Source organism: Panthera pardus, unplaced genomic scaffold, assembly GCF_024362965.1.
Source record: "Panthera pardus isolate Hobbes unplaced genomic scaffold, ASM2436296v1 HiC_scaffold_13, whole genome shotgun sequence".
In the NCBI taxonomy this organism is placed as follows: Eukaryota; Metazoa; Chordata; class Mammalia; order Carnivora; family Felidae; genus Panthera; species Panthera pardus.
Window position 1 is genome coordinate 43,152,184 of NW_026526688.1, and position 16,441 is coordinate 43,168,624.

At 33.9% G+C, this 16,441-nt stretch overlaps 1 protein-coding gene across 2 annotated transcripts in view; it reads right to left on the reverse strand.

The window, feature by feature from the left end:
* ADAM2 (ADAM metallopeptidase domain 2) overlaps window positions 1-16,441 on the reverse strand; it is a 135,391-nt gene that overhangs the window by 14,056 nt on the left and 104,894 nt on the right. For both annotated transcript variants that reach the window (XR_008421606.1, XM_019440716.2), the window contains exon 16: window positions 7,086-7,269. Coding sequence is in view for 1 of the 2 variants with exons in the window: in XM_019440716.2 (XP_019296261.1) it covers window positions 7,086-7,269 (184 nt within the window). In the remaining variant the exon portion in view is untranslated. The remainder of the gene's footprint in view (window positions 1-7,085; window positions 7,270-16,441) is intronic.

Sequence of the window (16,441 nt, forward strand, 5' to 3'; positions counted from 1 at the left end):
AACTCTAGAAATAGTCAATGGTCTATGGCAACCAAGAAAATGCCCAATCAAGAAACAGCCAAATTTAAAATTGTAGAAAAATTTGTGGTAATTTTTTTAGAGTTTACGGATTTATTTTGAGAGCGGGAGAGAGAGAATCCCAAGCACAGGTGTGCTGTCAGCATAGAGAGCCCAAACCATGAGATCATGACCTAAGCCAAAATCAAGAGTTGGATGTATAACCAGTTGAGCCACCTAGGGGCTCCAAACTTTGTGGAATTTTTAAAATCAAATTTGCCCCACTCCTTCCCCAGCATGGCATAGTCTTGGTATGGAGGAGGAAACTGCTGAGTTCACAATGATTTCCTTTGAACTGAAGGGAGCGGAGGAAACCATATTTTCAATTCCATATTTTTCTTGGGAGCTACCTGAAGGACTGGTCTCTGTTTAACCTAACTTGAATCTTAGATAAGGAGAAGCAATGGACACTTCTCAGGAATGCTGCAAGGAGACTTAAGTTTTGCAAGCACCTGGGGCAAAAAATAATGGGTAAAGACATACAATAGATCATCTGAAGCCCAAAGGAGAGGATGGCATGAGAATATTTTGAAAAGTAAGACATCTGATAATATCCATGTATGTGGGAAAACAAAAAAGCCACAGGGAAGCCCAGGAAAGATGCATCATCACAAAAGTTCTGAGAAGACCACAAGCTTTCTTTCTCCTCAGGCTGATTCCAAGGCTTAGAGCACACCCAACTTCCCCAGCACAGAGTCAGTCTGCCAACACTGGGAGAAATGTCTGTTTTCTCAAATGTCCAATTTTCAACAACAACAACAACAAACAACAATCAAAAGGTAGAAAAAGAAACAGGAGAACATGGTCCATTCAAAGAAAGAAGATTAAGTGACATAATGTTATTTTTAAATAACTATACTAAATATGAAAAAGTTAAATAAAAGAAAATTTAAATAAAAACATAGTTTAAGAAAGAAAGAAAATCAGAAAAATTATATATGAACAAAATGAGAATATCAACAAAGAGATAGCAATTATAAATAGCAACCAAAAAATGATGATGCAAACATGTAATAACTAAATTTAAAAACTTATTATTTAGACTCAAAAACCAATTTTGGTTGGCAGAAGAAAGAATCAGTGATTTAAAGATAAGACATTTTATTTTAAACTTTGGAGTCTTAGATGAAGAAAGAAAAAAACAAAGAAAATGAACAAAGATAAAGAGAGTTATGAAATACCATCAGGCAGATCAAAATACATATTATGGGACTCCCTGAAGCAGATGAGAAAAAAGGAAACAGGGAAATTAGTTGAAAAACTGATGTCTGAAATGCCCCATGTTTGAAGAATAACATGGATCTACAAATCCTGTGAGACAAATGAATACCAACTAAGGCAAAGGCAAAGAGATTCACACCAAAACACATTATAATCAAACAAAATGCCAAAGGAAAAAAATAGAATTTTAAAAACAGCAAATGGAAAATGAATTACCATGTACAAATTATCCTTAACAAAATTATAGCAGATTCCTCGTTAAAAACTTTTAAAACCAAAATGCAATGGGCTCATATATTGGAAATGCTAGAAGGAAAATAAAAAGTCCTGACAACTGAGAATTCTATATCCAACAACTCTGAGCTGAATTTGATAGGGGAAATTAATACATTCTCATATTAAAAAGAAATAAAATTTGAGGGAATTTATTACCATAAGACCTAGCCTACAAAAAAGTACTAAAAGGAGTCCTACAAGATAAATAACTAGTCTTTAACTAGATAACTAGATAAATTGCTAGTCTGTAACTAGAATTTACACACAGAAATAAAGATCTCTGGTAACAATAAATAAATGACGAAAGTATAAAAATTAGTAGTATTGTAGTTTTCATTTATAACTCCATTTTGAAAATTTCTGAGATTAAAAGGACAAATACATAAAATTAAATAATTATAAGTCTGTGTTAATGGGTACACAGTATATAAAATGTAATTTTTGACATCAAAAAAAAGTGTGGAGGGCAAAGATGTACAAGAGTAGATGTTTGTGTATACTTGAAGTTAACTTGGTATTAGTTCAAATTAGATTGTTATAACTTTAGGATGCTATATGCAATCCCATAGTAGCCACAAATATAATAATCTATAGAATATATACAAAAGGTATAGAGAAGAGAATAAAAAATGTGTTACTACAAAACATGAACTAAAGAAAAATGAAGGTGGTGATGGGGAAATGATGTACAAAAAAAGTTATAAGAAATATAAAAATAATAAAATGTCAAAAGTAAGTCCTTTTCTATCAGTTACATTAATGTTAATGGATTAAATTCTTCAATCAAATACCATGGGGTGACAGAATGGATAACATTGCTCAACTATATGTTTTTTGTTTTTTGTTTTTAAATTTTTTTTAACATTTATTATTTTTGAGACAGAGAGAGACAGAGCACGAATGGGGAAGGATCAGAGAGAGAGGGAGACACAGAATCCGAAACAGGCTCCAGGCTCTGAGCTGTCAGCACAGAGCCGGACGTGGGGCTCGAACTCACGGACCACGAGATCATGACCTGAGCCGAAGTCGGCCGCTTAACCGACTGAGCCCACCCAGGCGCCCCATCAACTATATGTTTAAAGGGACTCTTTCTGCAAGACATTCACCTGATATCCAATGTCACAAACATGTAGAAATTGAAAGGATGGAAAAATATATTCCATGAAAGAAACAACAAAAGGGAATGAGAATGGCTATAATAATATCAGACAAAATAGATTTTAAATCAACTATCATTGCAAGAAAAAAAGTACACTCTAGATTAATAAGTAATCAAAATTCACCAAGAAACATACACATGATAAACATGTATTTATCAAACATCAGAACTCCTACATAATGGCACAAACAGAATTGCTGAGAGAAATAGATAGCTCTACAATAATAGCCTTCAATATTCCACTTTTGAAAAGAAGGGGACAGAAGATCAATAAAGAAATAGAGGATGTGAAAACACTGTATAACAATTGGACCTAATAGACATATATAGAACACTGCTTAACTATAACAAAATACACATTTGTCTCAACTGCACATGGGCATTGTATACATTAGGACATATATAGTCACAAGACAAGTCTTAATAAATTTGGAAAGATTGAAATTATGCAAAGTATCTTTTCTGATTACAGTAAAGTGAAACTATACAGTAAAATCAGAAGGAACACTGAAAAATTTACAAATATGTGAAATTATCACATATTAAATAAAAAAACTAGTCAACAAAAATACACAATGGAAATTTGAAAATATTCTGAAACAAAAGAAAACAAAAACACAATACACCAGACATGAAATGCAGGAAAACACTGCTGACAGTAATTTTTAACTGTAAGCCAACACGTTAAAAAGGAAGAATTATTTTATTTTTAAATTTTTTAAAAATGTTTATTCACTTATTTTGAGACAGAGTGAGAGTGAGAAAGAGTGTGTGTGAGCAGGGGAGGAGCAGAGAGAGAGGAAGAGAGATAATCCCAAGCAGGCTCTGTGCTATCAGCACAGAAACCAACGCGGGGCTCGATCCCATAAACTATGCTATCTGAGCCGATATCAAGAGTTGGAAGCTCAACTGACTGACCCATCCAAGTGCTCCTAGAAAAGGAAGAAAAATTTTAAATAAAAAACTTAAACTTTCACCATAAACAAACACACAAACAAGCAAACAAGCCAAGAGGTGGCAGAAGGAAGGGAATAACAAAGATTAGAACAGAAATAAAAGAGAAAACAGAAAACTGAATTAGAGAATAAAAATTAAAGACCAAAAAAATTGAAAAATCTTTTACCTAGAATTACTAAAATAAATAATATTCAAATAAGTAAATTAGAAATAAAGGTGAGCACATTGCTATCAATTTAACAGAAATAACAAGCTTTATACGGTGAAAAACTGAGCACCAACATTTGGATAAGCTAATAAAATGAACAAATTTTTAGGAACACCCCATCTACCAACATTACATCAAAGAGAAATAGAAAATCTGACTAGACCTAGAACTCATAAAGATATTAAATCAGTAATCAAAATCCTTGAAACAAAGAAAATTCCTGGACCAGATAGCTTCATTGGTGAATTTTACTAAATATTTACAGAATTTCACCAAATATTTAAATCAGTCTTTCTCAAATTCTTCCAACAAATGTAACAGGAAGGCACACTTCCACATCCATTCTATAAGGCCAGAATTACCCTAATATAAAAACCAAGGACACAATAATAAAGGAAAACTACAAACAAATATTGATTGTAAATATTAATGCAATGTTCTCAACAAAACATGAGTAAACAGAATTCAACAACATATTAAAAATTTGCATATCATAACCACGTAGGATTAATTTATGGAACGTGGGAATGATTCGACATACAAAAATCAATGTAATACACTACATTAAAGGAATAAAGGGGGGAAATAATCACACAACCATCTCAATTGAAGTAGAAAAACCATATGACAAAACTGAACACCTTTTAATGATAAAAAAGAATCTAACAAATTAGGAGTAGAGGGAAAGTACCTCAATATAGTAAGCACTATCTATTAAAAACACACAGCTACACTCCCAGGGAAGATGGCAGAGTAGGAGAATCCTAAGCTCACCTCGTCCCATGGATACAACTAGACAACACCCCTATCAGTGTACAGAACCCCCCCAAAATAACCTGTAGACTGGCAGAACAGACTCTCCATAGCTAAATGTAGAAAAAAGACCACCTCAGAGAAAGTATGAAGGGATAGTCCAGAGCTCAACAGAATTACAGGACTGTCCACAGGAGGTAGAGATACCTCAGGCGTGGAGAAAACAGAGAAAGAACCCCTCCTCACACCAGAATACTCAGACATGAGGAACTCACATGAGAAAGTCAAATCCTTATAACATCTGGCTTTGAAAACCAGAAGGGCATAATTTCACAAGTTCTTACAATCAGTGAGGCTTAATGCCTGGAACTTTAAAAATCACTGGGCTTGGCTCTGGGAGAGCCAGGAAAGGTGATTGAAACTTGAGCCCTTAAAGAAACAGCACAACAAACAGCCCCGTGGAGATGGAGCACAGAAGCAGCAGTGTATATGGGGTATATGAGAGGGAGATTTGTTTACTAATCTCTGAGTCTGAGCCGGAAGAGAGGGATCTTGGGGAGACTTTTCCAGGAACAAAGGAGCTGGAGGGCACTATTTCTCTTCTCTGCCCCACACACTAGACACACAGACACCTGTGTGAAACAGCACAGCATCAACATTCCATCTAGTTTGCTAGTAGGCCACCCTGCCCCTGCATTCTCCTGCAGACATAGCCTGTCCACCACAGCAGGCCCACACAAACCTTGCTAACCCTCCCCCTGAGTTCTTCTACAAATATTTGCCTCCAATATGCCTTTGGCCATATTCATCCAAAGTAGTGCCACAAACAGTGTGCAAGTTGCCCCAGTAGTGGCCAGCACCACTCTAACATGACTCTTGCCCTGGGAAGAGTGCCAAATAATCACACGCACCAGTGCCACTGCAGCCTCAACAGTGGACTAGGGACAGGCATCTGGTCTGACTATAGGCCCTGCCCACCAACCTTCTCCGGAGACAACACAAGGAAAGTGCCCTACAGTTTGGTGTTACCACATCTCTAGGAAACTCCTGATCTGATCCAACCCAAGCCCAGAGTAGCCCCAGATGGCCCATATGATTTCACTCATATGTGGAATTTAAGAAACAAAAGAGATGAACATAAGGGAAGGGAAGCAAAAAGAGAACAGTGTTGATGGAAGGGAAGAGGGTGAAGGGGAAGTAGGTGGGGGAATGAGCTAAATGGTGATGGGCATTTAGGAGGACACTTGTGATGATGAGCACTGCATATACAAGTGATGAATCACTAAATCCTACACTTGAAACCAATATGACACTATATGTTAACTATATGACACTATATGTTAACCAATATGACACTATATGTTAGCTATAGTTTTCAGTGTACAAGCCTTTTACTTCCTTTATTAAGTTAATTCCTAAGTATTTTATTCTTATTGGTGTTATAAGTGGAGCTGATAACATAATTCCCTTTTCAGAATGTTCACCTTTACTATGTAGAGATTCCACTCACTGATTTTTATGTCCTGATTTTGTATCCTACAACTTTGCTGAATTTATTAATTCTAATATAGTGCGTGTATCTCTGTATCTCTGTGTAATGTTTATGGCTTTCTACATGTAAGATCATGTTATATGTTAACCAATATGACACTATATGTTAACTTGAGTTTAGATAAGATATTGGAAGAAAAAAATTCAAGTATCACATATATATAAAATATAGTTAGTATACTAAGTATTTCACAATTGTTTGTATGGGTATATAAATAGTTGTTGGAAGGTCCATGAACATGGAAAGTAGTCACATCTCATATATATGCATTTGAATGATTTTGCTTTTATCTCATTTTTATTATTTTCATCACTAAAACGAGTGTATATTATTTTAACAGTTCTTTTCAAGTAAATCTATTAAAAGATAATTCATGGCATGAATTACATCTCTATGTACCATGAGACAATTTAATAAAATCTAGTGAGGGGCGCCTGGGTGGCTCAGTCGGTTGAGCGACCGACTTCGGCTCAGGTCATGATCTCGCGATCTGTGAGTTGGAGCCCTGCGTCGGGCTCTGTGCTGACAGCTCGGAGCCTGGAGCCCGTTTTAGATTCTGTGTCTCCCTCTCTCTGACCCTCCCCCGTTCATGCTCTGTCTCTCTGTCTCAAAAATAAATAAACGTTAAAAAAAAATTTTTTTAAAAATCAAGTGAAAGAACAGTACGATTCTCCGTTCAGTGAAGATACATTAATATCAATGAAAAAAAGTACTAAATAGCCAATAAAATGTTTATAGAAAAATAATCTGCATGAATGTAGATTTAAAATGTTTTTTCTTATTTTTAAAGTTTTTATTTTTGAAATCAAATGCACACTTCAATTATGAGAAAAATATTAAACATGCATTTGAAAATAGAGTATAAAATATTAAGAATTTATTTGGGGAAAAAGACTACATACCTTATTATTACCACAAACAGTTCCTTCTTTTACCCACATCTTTTTGCTAATTATAAAATCATGTGGAAAATCCAATGCAACGCAGATGTGTCCATTTATGTTGGCATAAACAGCAGTGGCATTTGGAATATTAATTATTTCTTCTTTTTTATATTCACATATTAATTTTCCACACTGCAGATCCCTATAATTTACCCATAAACGAAATCATTAGCCTTCAATAAAAAGAAATATTAGAATATCATTTATAAATCAAAAAGATTTAGGTAAAGCATTTGAAGTCTTGCAAAAAGATTCATGCAATTAATTGTAAAACAACAAGAAAATATAAAAGCCTTACCTGCATTGTAAATAATAACTGAACGTTTTAATAATTTTGAACCATTTCCAAGTTAGCCTGATCACTTTTTTTAAAGTAATTCTTTCACTCTTTTTTGATTCTTAAAGATAAGCAATTTCAAGCTTATTCCATTTTTAAAAATTGGTAAAGTTCTTCTAAATACCAGTCTCTTTGGATTTTCTTTTTAATTTTTCAAACATAATTCCTACTCTCAGGATGATGGGTCCCAACTGACAAAACATTGAATCCCGCATCCAAGAAGCATTATATACAATAAATATTAAAATAAAACTACTAAGATACATCATAAAGATAGTGCTGTAAACCACAAAAAAAGTGATAAAGGTAATCAGAATATTAAAAAGCATGAAAAGCAAAAGCGTAATAATACAATTTAAGACTGACTTTCCAACAGAAACAATGGAAACCAGATTATTGAATGACAAATTCCAAAAAAGAAACAAACTATCTACTGTCTTCCTATTTTATGTGCAGAGAAAATACCTTTCAAAATGAAATATGGTATTTTCAGACAATAATTGAGAACATTTATCATCAGCAGTCTTGGACTAAAGAAAATGTACACCAAGTTCTTCACACTAAAGGGAATTGATCTTAGATGGAAGCTTGCAAAACTACAAAATGCAGATAGCTTTATCAGATGAGGAAGTCTCTTTTTATTCCTAGTTATGTGAGAGTATTTATCATGGATCAGTGCTAGATTTTGTGATAAGTTAGACACAGAATAAAGAAAATTGTACAGATAAATGTACATGAGGGGGCTATGAGAAAGAGAAGATATAGTTAAATCATCTATTCCCCAAACAAGCATAAAACTGGGCAAATTTGTCAAAACAACCATTTCAGGGCTATAAAACTTACCAAAACAAACAAAAAAGTGAGAAGTATTTATGAAAAGCTGCCATAAAATCAAGAGTAGTGGGAACTGTGGTCTTCTTTACTGAATCTGCTCCTATGCCCTCTCAGGTCAGTTGATGCTGTTATTTTACCAGAGTCAGAGCTGGCCATGAAAACTATTAAATTAAATGTCAGCAAAATGGTTCTAGATATGGTGAAGAGGACAAAAAACTTCACCCATTAACACTTTGAATAAAGTAGCAAATTTGGTAAGGAAAGAATGTAAAACCAGCAGCACTATGAGTCTGAGATTGAAATCCTAGTTGGGGTTAGTGACAGATAAGATAAAAATCAAAGACACAATCCTGGAAGTAATAGCTCCATTAAGGGTAGTGATAAACTATCCTTATATCACATCCCTAGCTGACAGAGAGGCTACATGCATATGCTAGAGAGATCTAAGAATGATTGATAAGAAGTAACAGCAGTGGAAACTAAATTTACCTTGAATCTAAATGTGCTCCCTAATTACAAAGAAAAGCCTAAGGCCACATGACTCTAGTGATAAATTCTATAAAATACATGAAAAATATTACTAATTCTACACAAACATTTACAGAAAGTGAGAAAAATAAAACATTTTCTAACTTATTTTATGGGCAAGTAGTATTCTGACATCAAAGCAAAGAAAAGACACCACAATACAATAAATATGGACACAAAAATTCTTAACAGAATATTAGCAAACCAAATCTAGAATTACATAAAATGATTATACACCATGACTAAGTGGGATTTACCCAGGAATGTATCATTGGGTTAATACCTAAGAGCCAAGTCACAGAATAAAGGGGAAGGGAACACATAATTATTTCAAAAGGCACAGAAATAGCATTTAATAAAATCCAGCACTGATCCATGATAAACATATCTAGTCAAAGTGGGAATAGAAAGGAACTTCCTCAAACAGATAACAGCTGTATGAATAACCAACTAGTAACATCATGGTTAAAGTCCAAAGATTGAATGCTACCACTCTTTAATCAGGAACAAAACAAATACTTCTGCTTTCACCACTATTATGGCAATGGAGCACAGATTTCTCAGATACTATACCAAAACCATAATCTGTAAAAAAATAAATGAATAAATTGGGCTTCATCGAAATTAAAGTCTTCTGCTCTTTGAAAGATGCCATTAAGGAAAGAAAAGGGATAGATTTAGAGAAAATATTTACATTTCATACATCTGATAAAAATTATATTCTGAATATGTAAACTATTTTTCAATTTAATGATAACAAACCACAATTTGAAAATAGGCTACAGATTTGCCAAGACAATTTACCAAAGAAGGTATGAAAAAGGCTAATAATCACATGAAAGACTGATCATTTCATTAATTAGTACTTAAATTCAAAGTGAAACCAGAATGGTTTTGCCTTTTTAGAATGACCAAAAGAAAACAGACAAACAAACAAACAAAACCCTACAAGCATATAAAAAGTTATTACAATATCAAATGTTGGTGAGGTTTTACACTGTTGATGGAAATGTAAAATGATCCACTCACTCCACAAAATACTTGGAAACCTTCTTACGATATTAAACATATATGGAGGAATGGTAAACTTGAATAGACTGATAACCTGCAAAGAAATGGAATCAGTAATCAAAACCCTCCCAAAAAAACAAAAGTTCAAGGCCAAATGGTTTCATAAGCAAATTCTAAAAAAAACATTTAAAGAAGACTTAATGTCTACTCTTCTCAAACTATTCCAGAAAATAGAAAAGGAAGGAAAACTTCCAAATTCATTCTATGAGGTCAGGATTACCCTGATATCAAAACCAGAAAAAGACACCACTAAAACAGAAAATTACAGGCCAATATCCTTGGTCAAAATTGATGCAAAATTCTCATTAAAATACAAACAAACTGAATCCAACAATACATTTTTTAAGAATCAACATTAACAAGTGGGATTTATTCCTGTGTTGCAAAGGTGGCTCAATATTTGCAAATGACCAAAATGAAACACTACATTAATAAAAGAAAGGATAAGAAGCATCTGATCATTTCAATATATGCAGAAAAAGGATCTGTACAACATCCATTCATGATAAAAACCCTCAACAAAGTAAGGTTAGAGGGAAAATACCTCAACATAATCAAGGCCATTTGTGAAAAACCCAGTTAATATCTTCCCAATGGGGAAAACCTGAGAGTTTTTTTTCCTCTATGGAACAACACAGGGATGTCCACTCACACCATTGTTATTTAGCATAGTACTGGAAGTCTTAGCCACAGCAATCAGACAACAAAAAGAAATAAAAGGGTTCCAAACTGAAAAGGAAGAAGCCAAACTTTCACTATTTGCAGATGACACGATACTCTACATGAAAAACCCAAAAGACTCCATCCATCAAAACTCTGCTAGAACTGATACACAAATTCAGTAAAGTAGCAGGATACAAAACCAATGTACAGAAATCTGTTGCATTTCTACACACCAATGATAAAGCAGCAGAAAGGAAATTAAGGAATCAATCCTATTTACAATTGCACCAAAAACCATAAGATACCTAGGAATAAACCTAACCAAAGAGGGAAATAATCTATGGAATACTTATGAAAGAAATTGTAAAGGACACAAAGAAATGGAAAAAATAATATTTGTTAGAAGAACAAATATTATTAAAATGTCTATACTACCCAAAGCAATCAATACATTTAATACAATCCCTAGCAAATTATCAACATCATTTTTCACAGAGCTAGAACAAACAATCCTAAAATTTGTGTGGACCACAAAAGATGCTGAATAGCCAGAGAAACCTCAAAAAAGAAAAGAAAAGCTGGAGGCATCCAATTCCAAACTTCAAGTTATATTACAAAGCTGTAGTGATCAAGACAGTATGGTACTGGTACAAAAATACACACATAGATCACTTAGATCAATACAGCTAAATAGAACACGCACACACACACACACACACACACACACACACACAGAAGCAGGAAAGAATATCCCATGGGAAAAAAGACAGTCTCTTCACTTCAACAAATAGTGTTGGGTAAACTGAACAACAATATGCAAAAGAATGAGACTGGACCACATTCTACACCATACATAAAAATAAATTCAAAATGGATGAAAGACCTAAATGTGAGACAAGAAACATCAAAATGCTAGAGAACACAGGCAGTAACCTCTTTGACATTGCCCATGAAGACTTCTTACTAGATATGTCTCCTGAGCCAAGGGAAACAAAAGCAAAAATAAACTATTGGGATTCATGTAGGTGGTTTTTTCTGCAACCTCAGTTCTCTGATGGGTCAAAGAAAAGTCATGGATTTCAGTTTGTTTAGTTGTTTAGTTTGTTGTTGTTACGAAAAGAGAAATGACTTCCAAACTCTTTTTTTTTTCTTTTTTTGGGGGGCATCTGTTTTCATTAGAAAACTCCACTTGGTCAGCATTTCCCTGACCCGGAACAGAGACTGGGCAGCCCCCAAGTGTCCCTAGGCCTTCATGTTGTCTTCTAGCCTCTACTGGGAGGGGAGCGTGGGGGTGGGGGTGAGGGCAGCATCAGGCAGTCTCCTAAGTGCCCCTCCCAGACCCCTCAGAGTTCTCCCTGCTGGCCCCCCCCCAGCTCGGTGGTGGGGACCTGAGGGCCCACAAGGCTGGAAGCTTGTTGCCTAAAGCATTCCTGTTGGTATGGCTTCAGGATGGAAGTGAGGCATGGAGTAGGAACTCTCATGCAAAATTTCCCACAGTTTCATTAAGATAAAAAAGTTACTTAGATTAAAATGAATCAAATCATTTTAAGGATATATTTATGTGCAAATATCACCAAAATCCTGTGGAGTCCATTTTCCTTTGTGGGCATTCAGAATCAATTTTTACTGATGAGTCCATCCCCAAGTAACAAGTGACCTGATTTTTGTCTCCATGTATTTACCTTTTCTGGAAAATTTATATAGGGGAAATCATAAGGATTTTTGTCTGGTGTATTTTAATTATTATAATTTTGTAAGGTTCATCCATTTTGTATCATACATCAGTAGTTCATTATGTTTTACCAGAGAGAAAATGTCAGCAGAGATACGGAAATTGTCAGAATAATCTATAAGAATGAAAAGAAGATAATTGCAAAATAAAAAAAAAAAGTAACAGAAATTACGAATGGCCCCCAAGGGCTCATCAATAAAACTCAGTCAAAACAGCAAAATACTCAGTGAAGTCAATGATAGGTCAATAGAAACTTCCTAAATGAAAACTCAATGGTAAAAAATAACAGAAAAAAATCCAAGAACTATGGAACAATATCAAAAACTGTAACGTATTCATAATAAAATTGCAGAAGGAGAAGGAAAATGGAGGGAAAAAAAATTTAAGAAAATAACAGCCAAGATCTTTCCACAACTACTGACATTAAATCACAAATGCAAGAAACTCAGAGAACACACACAAATATGTTGCATGCACCTAAAGAAACCAAAGTCAATGAGAAAATCTTGCAGGCAACTAGGTTGGGCACATACCTTACTTACAGAAGAACAAAGATAAGAAATACAACATCCCTTTACCGTAAAAACAATGAAAGAAGAAGAGAGTGGAGGGAAGTTTTAAGGGTTGAAAGAAAAAAATCTAACTTGGAATTCTGTGTCCAGTGAATTATTCTTCAAAAGTAAGGAGAAATAAAGACTTTCTGAGACAAACAAAAAGTGATAGTGTTTTTTGCCCCCAGACCTGTTTTGCAAGAAATGTTTAAAAAAAAATTCTTCAGGCATAAGGAAAATGATATGGGTCAGAAAATTGGATCTACCTAAAGAAAAGAAGAGCATCAGAAAATAAATAAATTAAAAAAGCATATTTTAAAACCCAGACATTGTCAGAGTAAATAACAAAAACATTACCGGAAGTTGGTTTAACATCTGAAAGTCGATTGATGTAATATACAATATCAATAGAATAATGGACAGAAAACACAGAATCATATCAATAGATGGATGAGAAGCATTTGAAAAAAGTTCAGCCACCACCCAAGATTTTCTGGATTTTGCAGGCAGGCGGTGGCGGGGGCAGGGGTCGGTGGGAAGGGAGGGTGTTTGTTTTTCAGAGAGAGAGAGAGAGAGGGAGTATGAATGGGGGAGAAGGGCAGAGGGGAAAGAGAGAAAATCTTAAGCAGGCTCCATGTTGAGCATGGAGCTGATGCAGGGCTCGACTCCACAACCCTGAGATCATGACCTGAGTTGAAATCAAGTCAGATGCTCAACCAACTAAGCAATCCAGGTGCTAATCCACCATTCAAGATTTAAAACTCTCTAGAAAGTAAGAATACAGGAGCACTTTCCTAGTTTGGTAAAAGGCATCCCCCCCCCCCCAAAAAAACCCCATACAGTTAATAATAAACTTAATGCTTAATTTTTCTAATAAATTTGGGAATAAGCAAAAGTCTCTTCTTTCTCCACTTATACTGCAACATTTTCAAGCAAAAGAAACAAATTAAAAAGCATCCTAATTAAAAAAGAATAAACAATTCAAAATAAAATAATCCTGGACATGGAAGTGCTAAGAAACTCAGATAAAAAAAAATGAATTTAGGAAAGTCACACAATATAAAAGATCAATATAAAAATTTTGTTTGCATTTTCAATATTATTATATATCAGCAATGAACAATGTGAACATGAAATTAAGAAAACTATTCTATTCACAAGTTTCAAAAATAGAATGTTTAAGAATATATTTACCCAAATAAATGCAATATGAACACAAAAAAACTAATAAATCTGGTTGAGAAAAATGAAAGAAAACAAATAAATTGAGAAATCCTATATATTTATCAATTGAAAACTCAGTATTTTTAAGATGGCAATTCACCACACACACACACACACACACACACACACACCCGACACACACTCATGTAAAACTGATGGAAATCTGGGGGGTAAGGTCTATTTACCAGTGTCAATTTCCTGGTTTTGATATTGTACTACAGATAAAATACATTTGATATAAATCATATAAAATGTTACCTCTTGGGGAAACCAACTAAAGGGTACATGGGGCCTTTGTTTTCTCTATATATGTTTTTGCTACTTCTTGTGAATCCACAATTAATTCAGAATAAAAAGATATAAAGATAAGACTCAATAGTAGGAATACTAACCTATTCCAAATACAATGGAAAAAAAATTAATAAATTCGCCACACAGGAAGAGATACATATTGACAAGAGGACTTGGGAAAATGTTCAAAAGTTAGATAAGTGTAAATGTAAATAAATGTAAATTAAAACAAGTTACAACTAGAGTGGCTAAAATAAAAAAGAATGATAATACCAAGTAGTAACACGTTGTGGAGAAACTAGAACTCTTGAATTCTGTTAATGTAGATGTACATTTACACAGCCACTTTAGAAAACAATCAGCAATTTCTTAAAAAGGTTAATGTGAACTTATTATAGGACTCAGTAATGATACTATGTATGTATCTACCAAACATAAATGAAAAAATATTACACTATAAAGACCTGACCTTAAATGTTTATAGCAGTTTTATTCATAATAGCTAAAATATATACCATATAACTGACCATCAATAAAGAATGAATAAACTAATCATATTAATTAACATATATATAGTAATTTTCAGTGAAAATCAAAATTACTTAGCAATAAAAATAAAATCTAATAGAAGATTGATCTATTTGAATCTGAAAACTGTGTCGGAATATTAAGTATAACACAAAATATGCATACTGTAGCATTCCATTTATATGAAATTTTTTAATAGACTACATTTATCTATCATCATTGAGATGAGGTTGTATGGGGTATAGATTAAAGAAAACATTTTTGCATGATGGAAATATTAATGAAATTTTGCATTTAAAGTACATTCAATTATTATAATCCACATACATTTAAAAATCAAATAAAACCAAGCAAAGTGAAGATTAAAAGAATAATCAAAAGGAATTTATATATACTCTATCTTTAGTATGCTATATTTACACATGGACTTCAGGCAAAATTTTACAAAGGTAAAACCGTAGTATTTCAAGTGTTTAACTTTATAAGGGTAAAACAGTAATGTTTTCAAGTGTTTAACATGAAATTTAAATTCTATAAAAAGTCACATGAGGTAGAAAGGGAAAGTATTATTAATCTCATTTCACATACATTTAACTACTGTTTAAAAGGGTAGTTTTCTCTTGCACATGGATAATGCATTGTAGCAAAGAGCCTAGAACTACATACTTTTAGATACGAAACTAAAAATGAGAACAAAAAACTCTTTTTAAACACATGTATCAGTTTATCTACACTCCCAAAAATTTACTAAGCATGAATATAATGCCTATTTACCTTTGAGTTATTTTAAAACTAAGATTTGGGGTGTCTGGGTGGCTGTAGTAAAGTGTCTTACTCTTGATTTTGACTCAGGTCATATCTCATGGTTCGTGAATTCGAGCCCCAGGATCGGCTCCATGGTAGCAGTGCAGAGTTTAGTTGGGATTTTCTCTCACGTGCTCTCTCTACCTTTCCCCTGCTCAGGCTCTCTCTCTCTTTCTCAAAATAAATAAACTTTAAAAAAAGATTTCAAAGTGCCATATGGCCTTTTCAATTGTGCAGAAAAAGGATTTGACAAAGTACAACAACATCCATTCATGATAAAATCCCTCAGTAAAGTAGCTTTAGAGGGAGTATACCTCAACATAATCAAAACCATATACATCTTCAATGGGGAAAACCTGAGAGCTTTTCCTCTATGGTCAGGGACAAGACAGAGATGCCAGCTTTCACCATTGTTATTTAACATAGTGTCAAGACACCTAGCCTCAGCAATCAGACAACAAAAAGACATAAAAGGCATCCAAGTCAGCAAGGAAGAAGTCAAACTTCCACTGTTTGCAGGTGACATGATACTCAGAAAACCCAAAAGACTCCACCAAAAAATTACAGGAAAATCAATGTACAGAAATCGGTTGCATTCCTATACAGCAGAAAGAGAAATCAAGGAATCAATCCAATTTACAATTGCACAAAAACCATAAGATCACTAGTAATAAACTAACCAAAGAGGTAAAAGATCTGTCCTCTGAAAACTATTGAATACTTATGAAATAAATTGAACATGATACAAAGA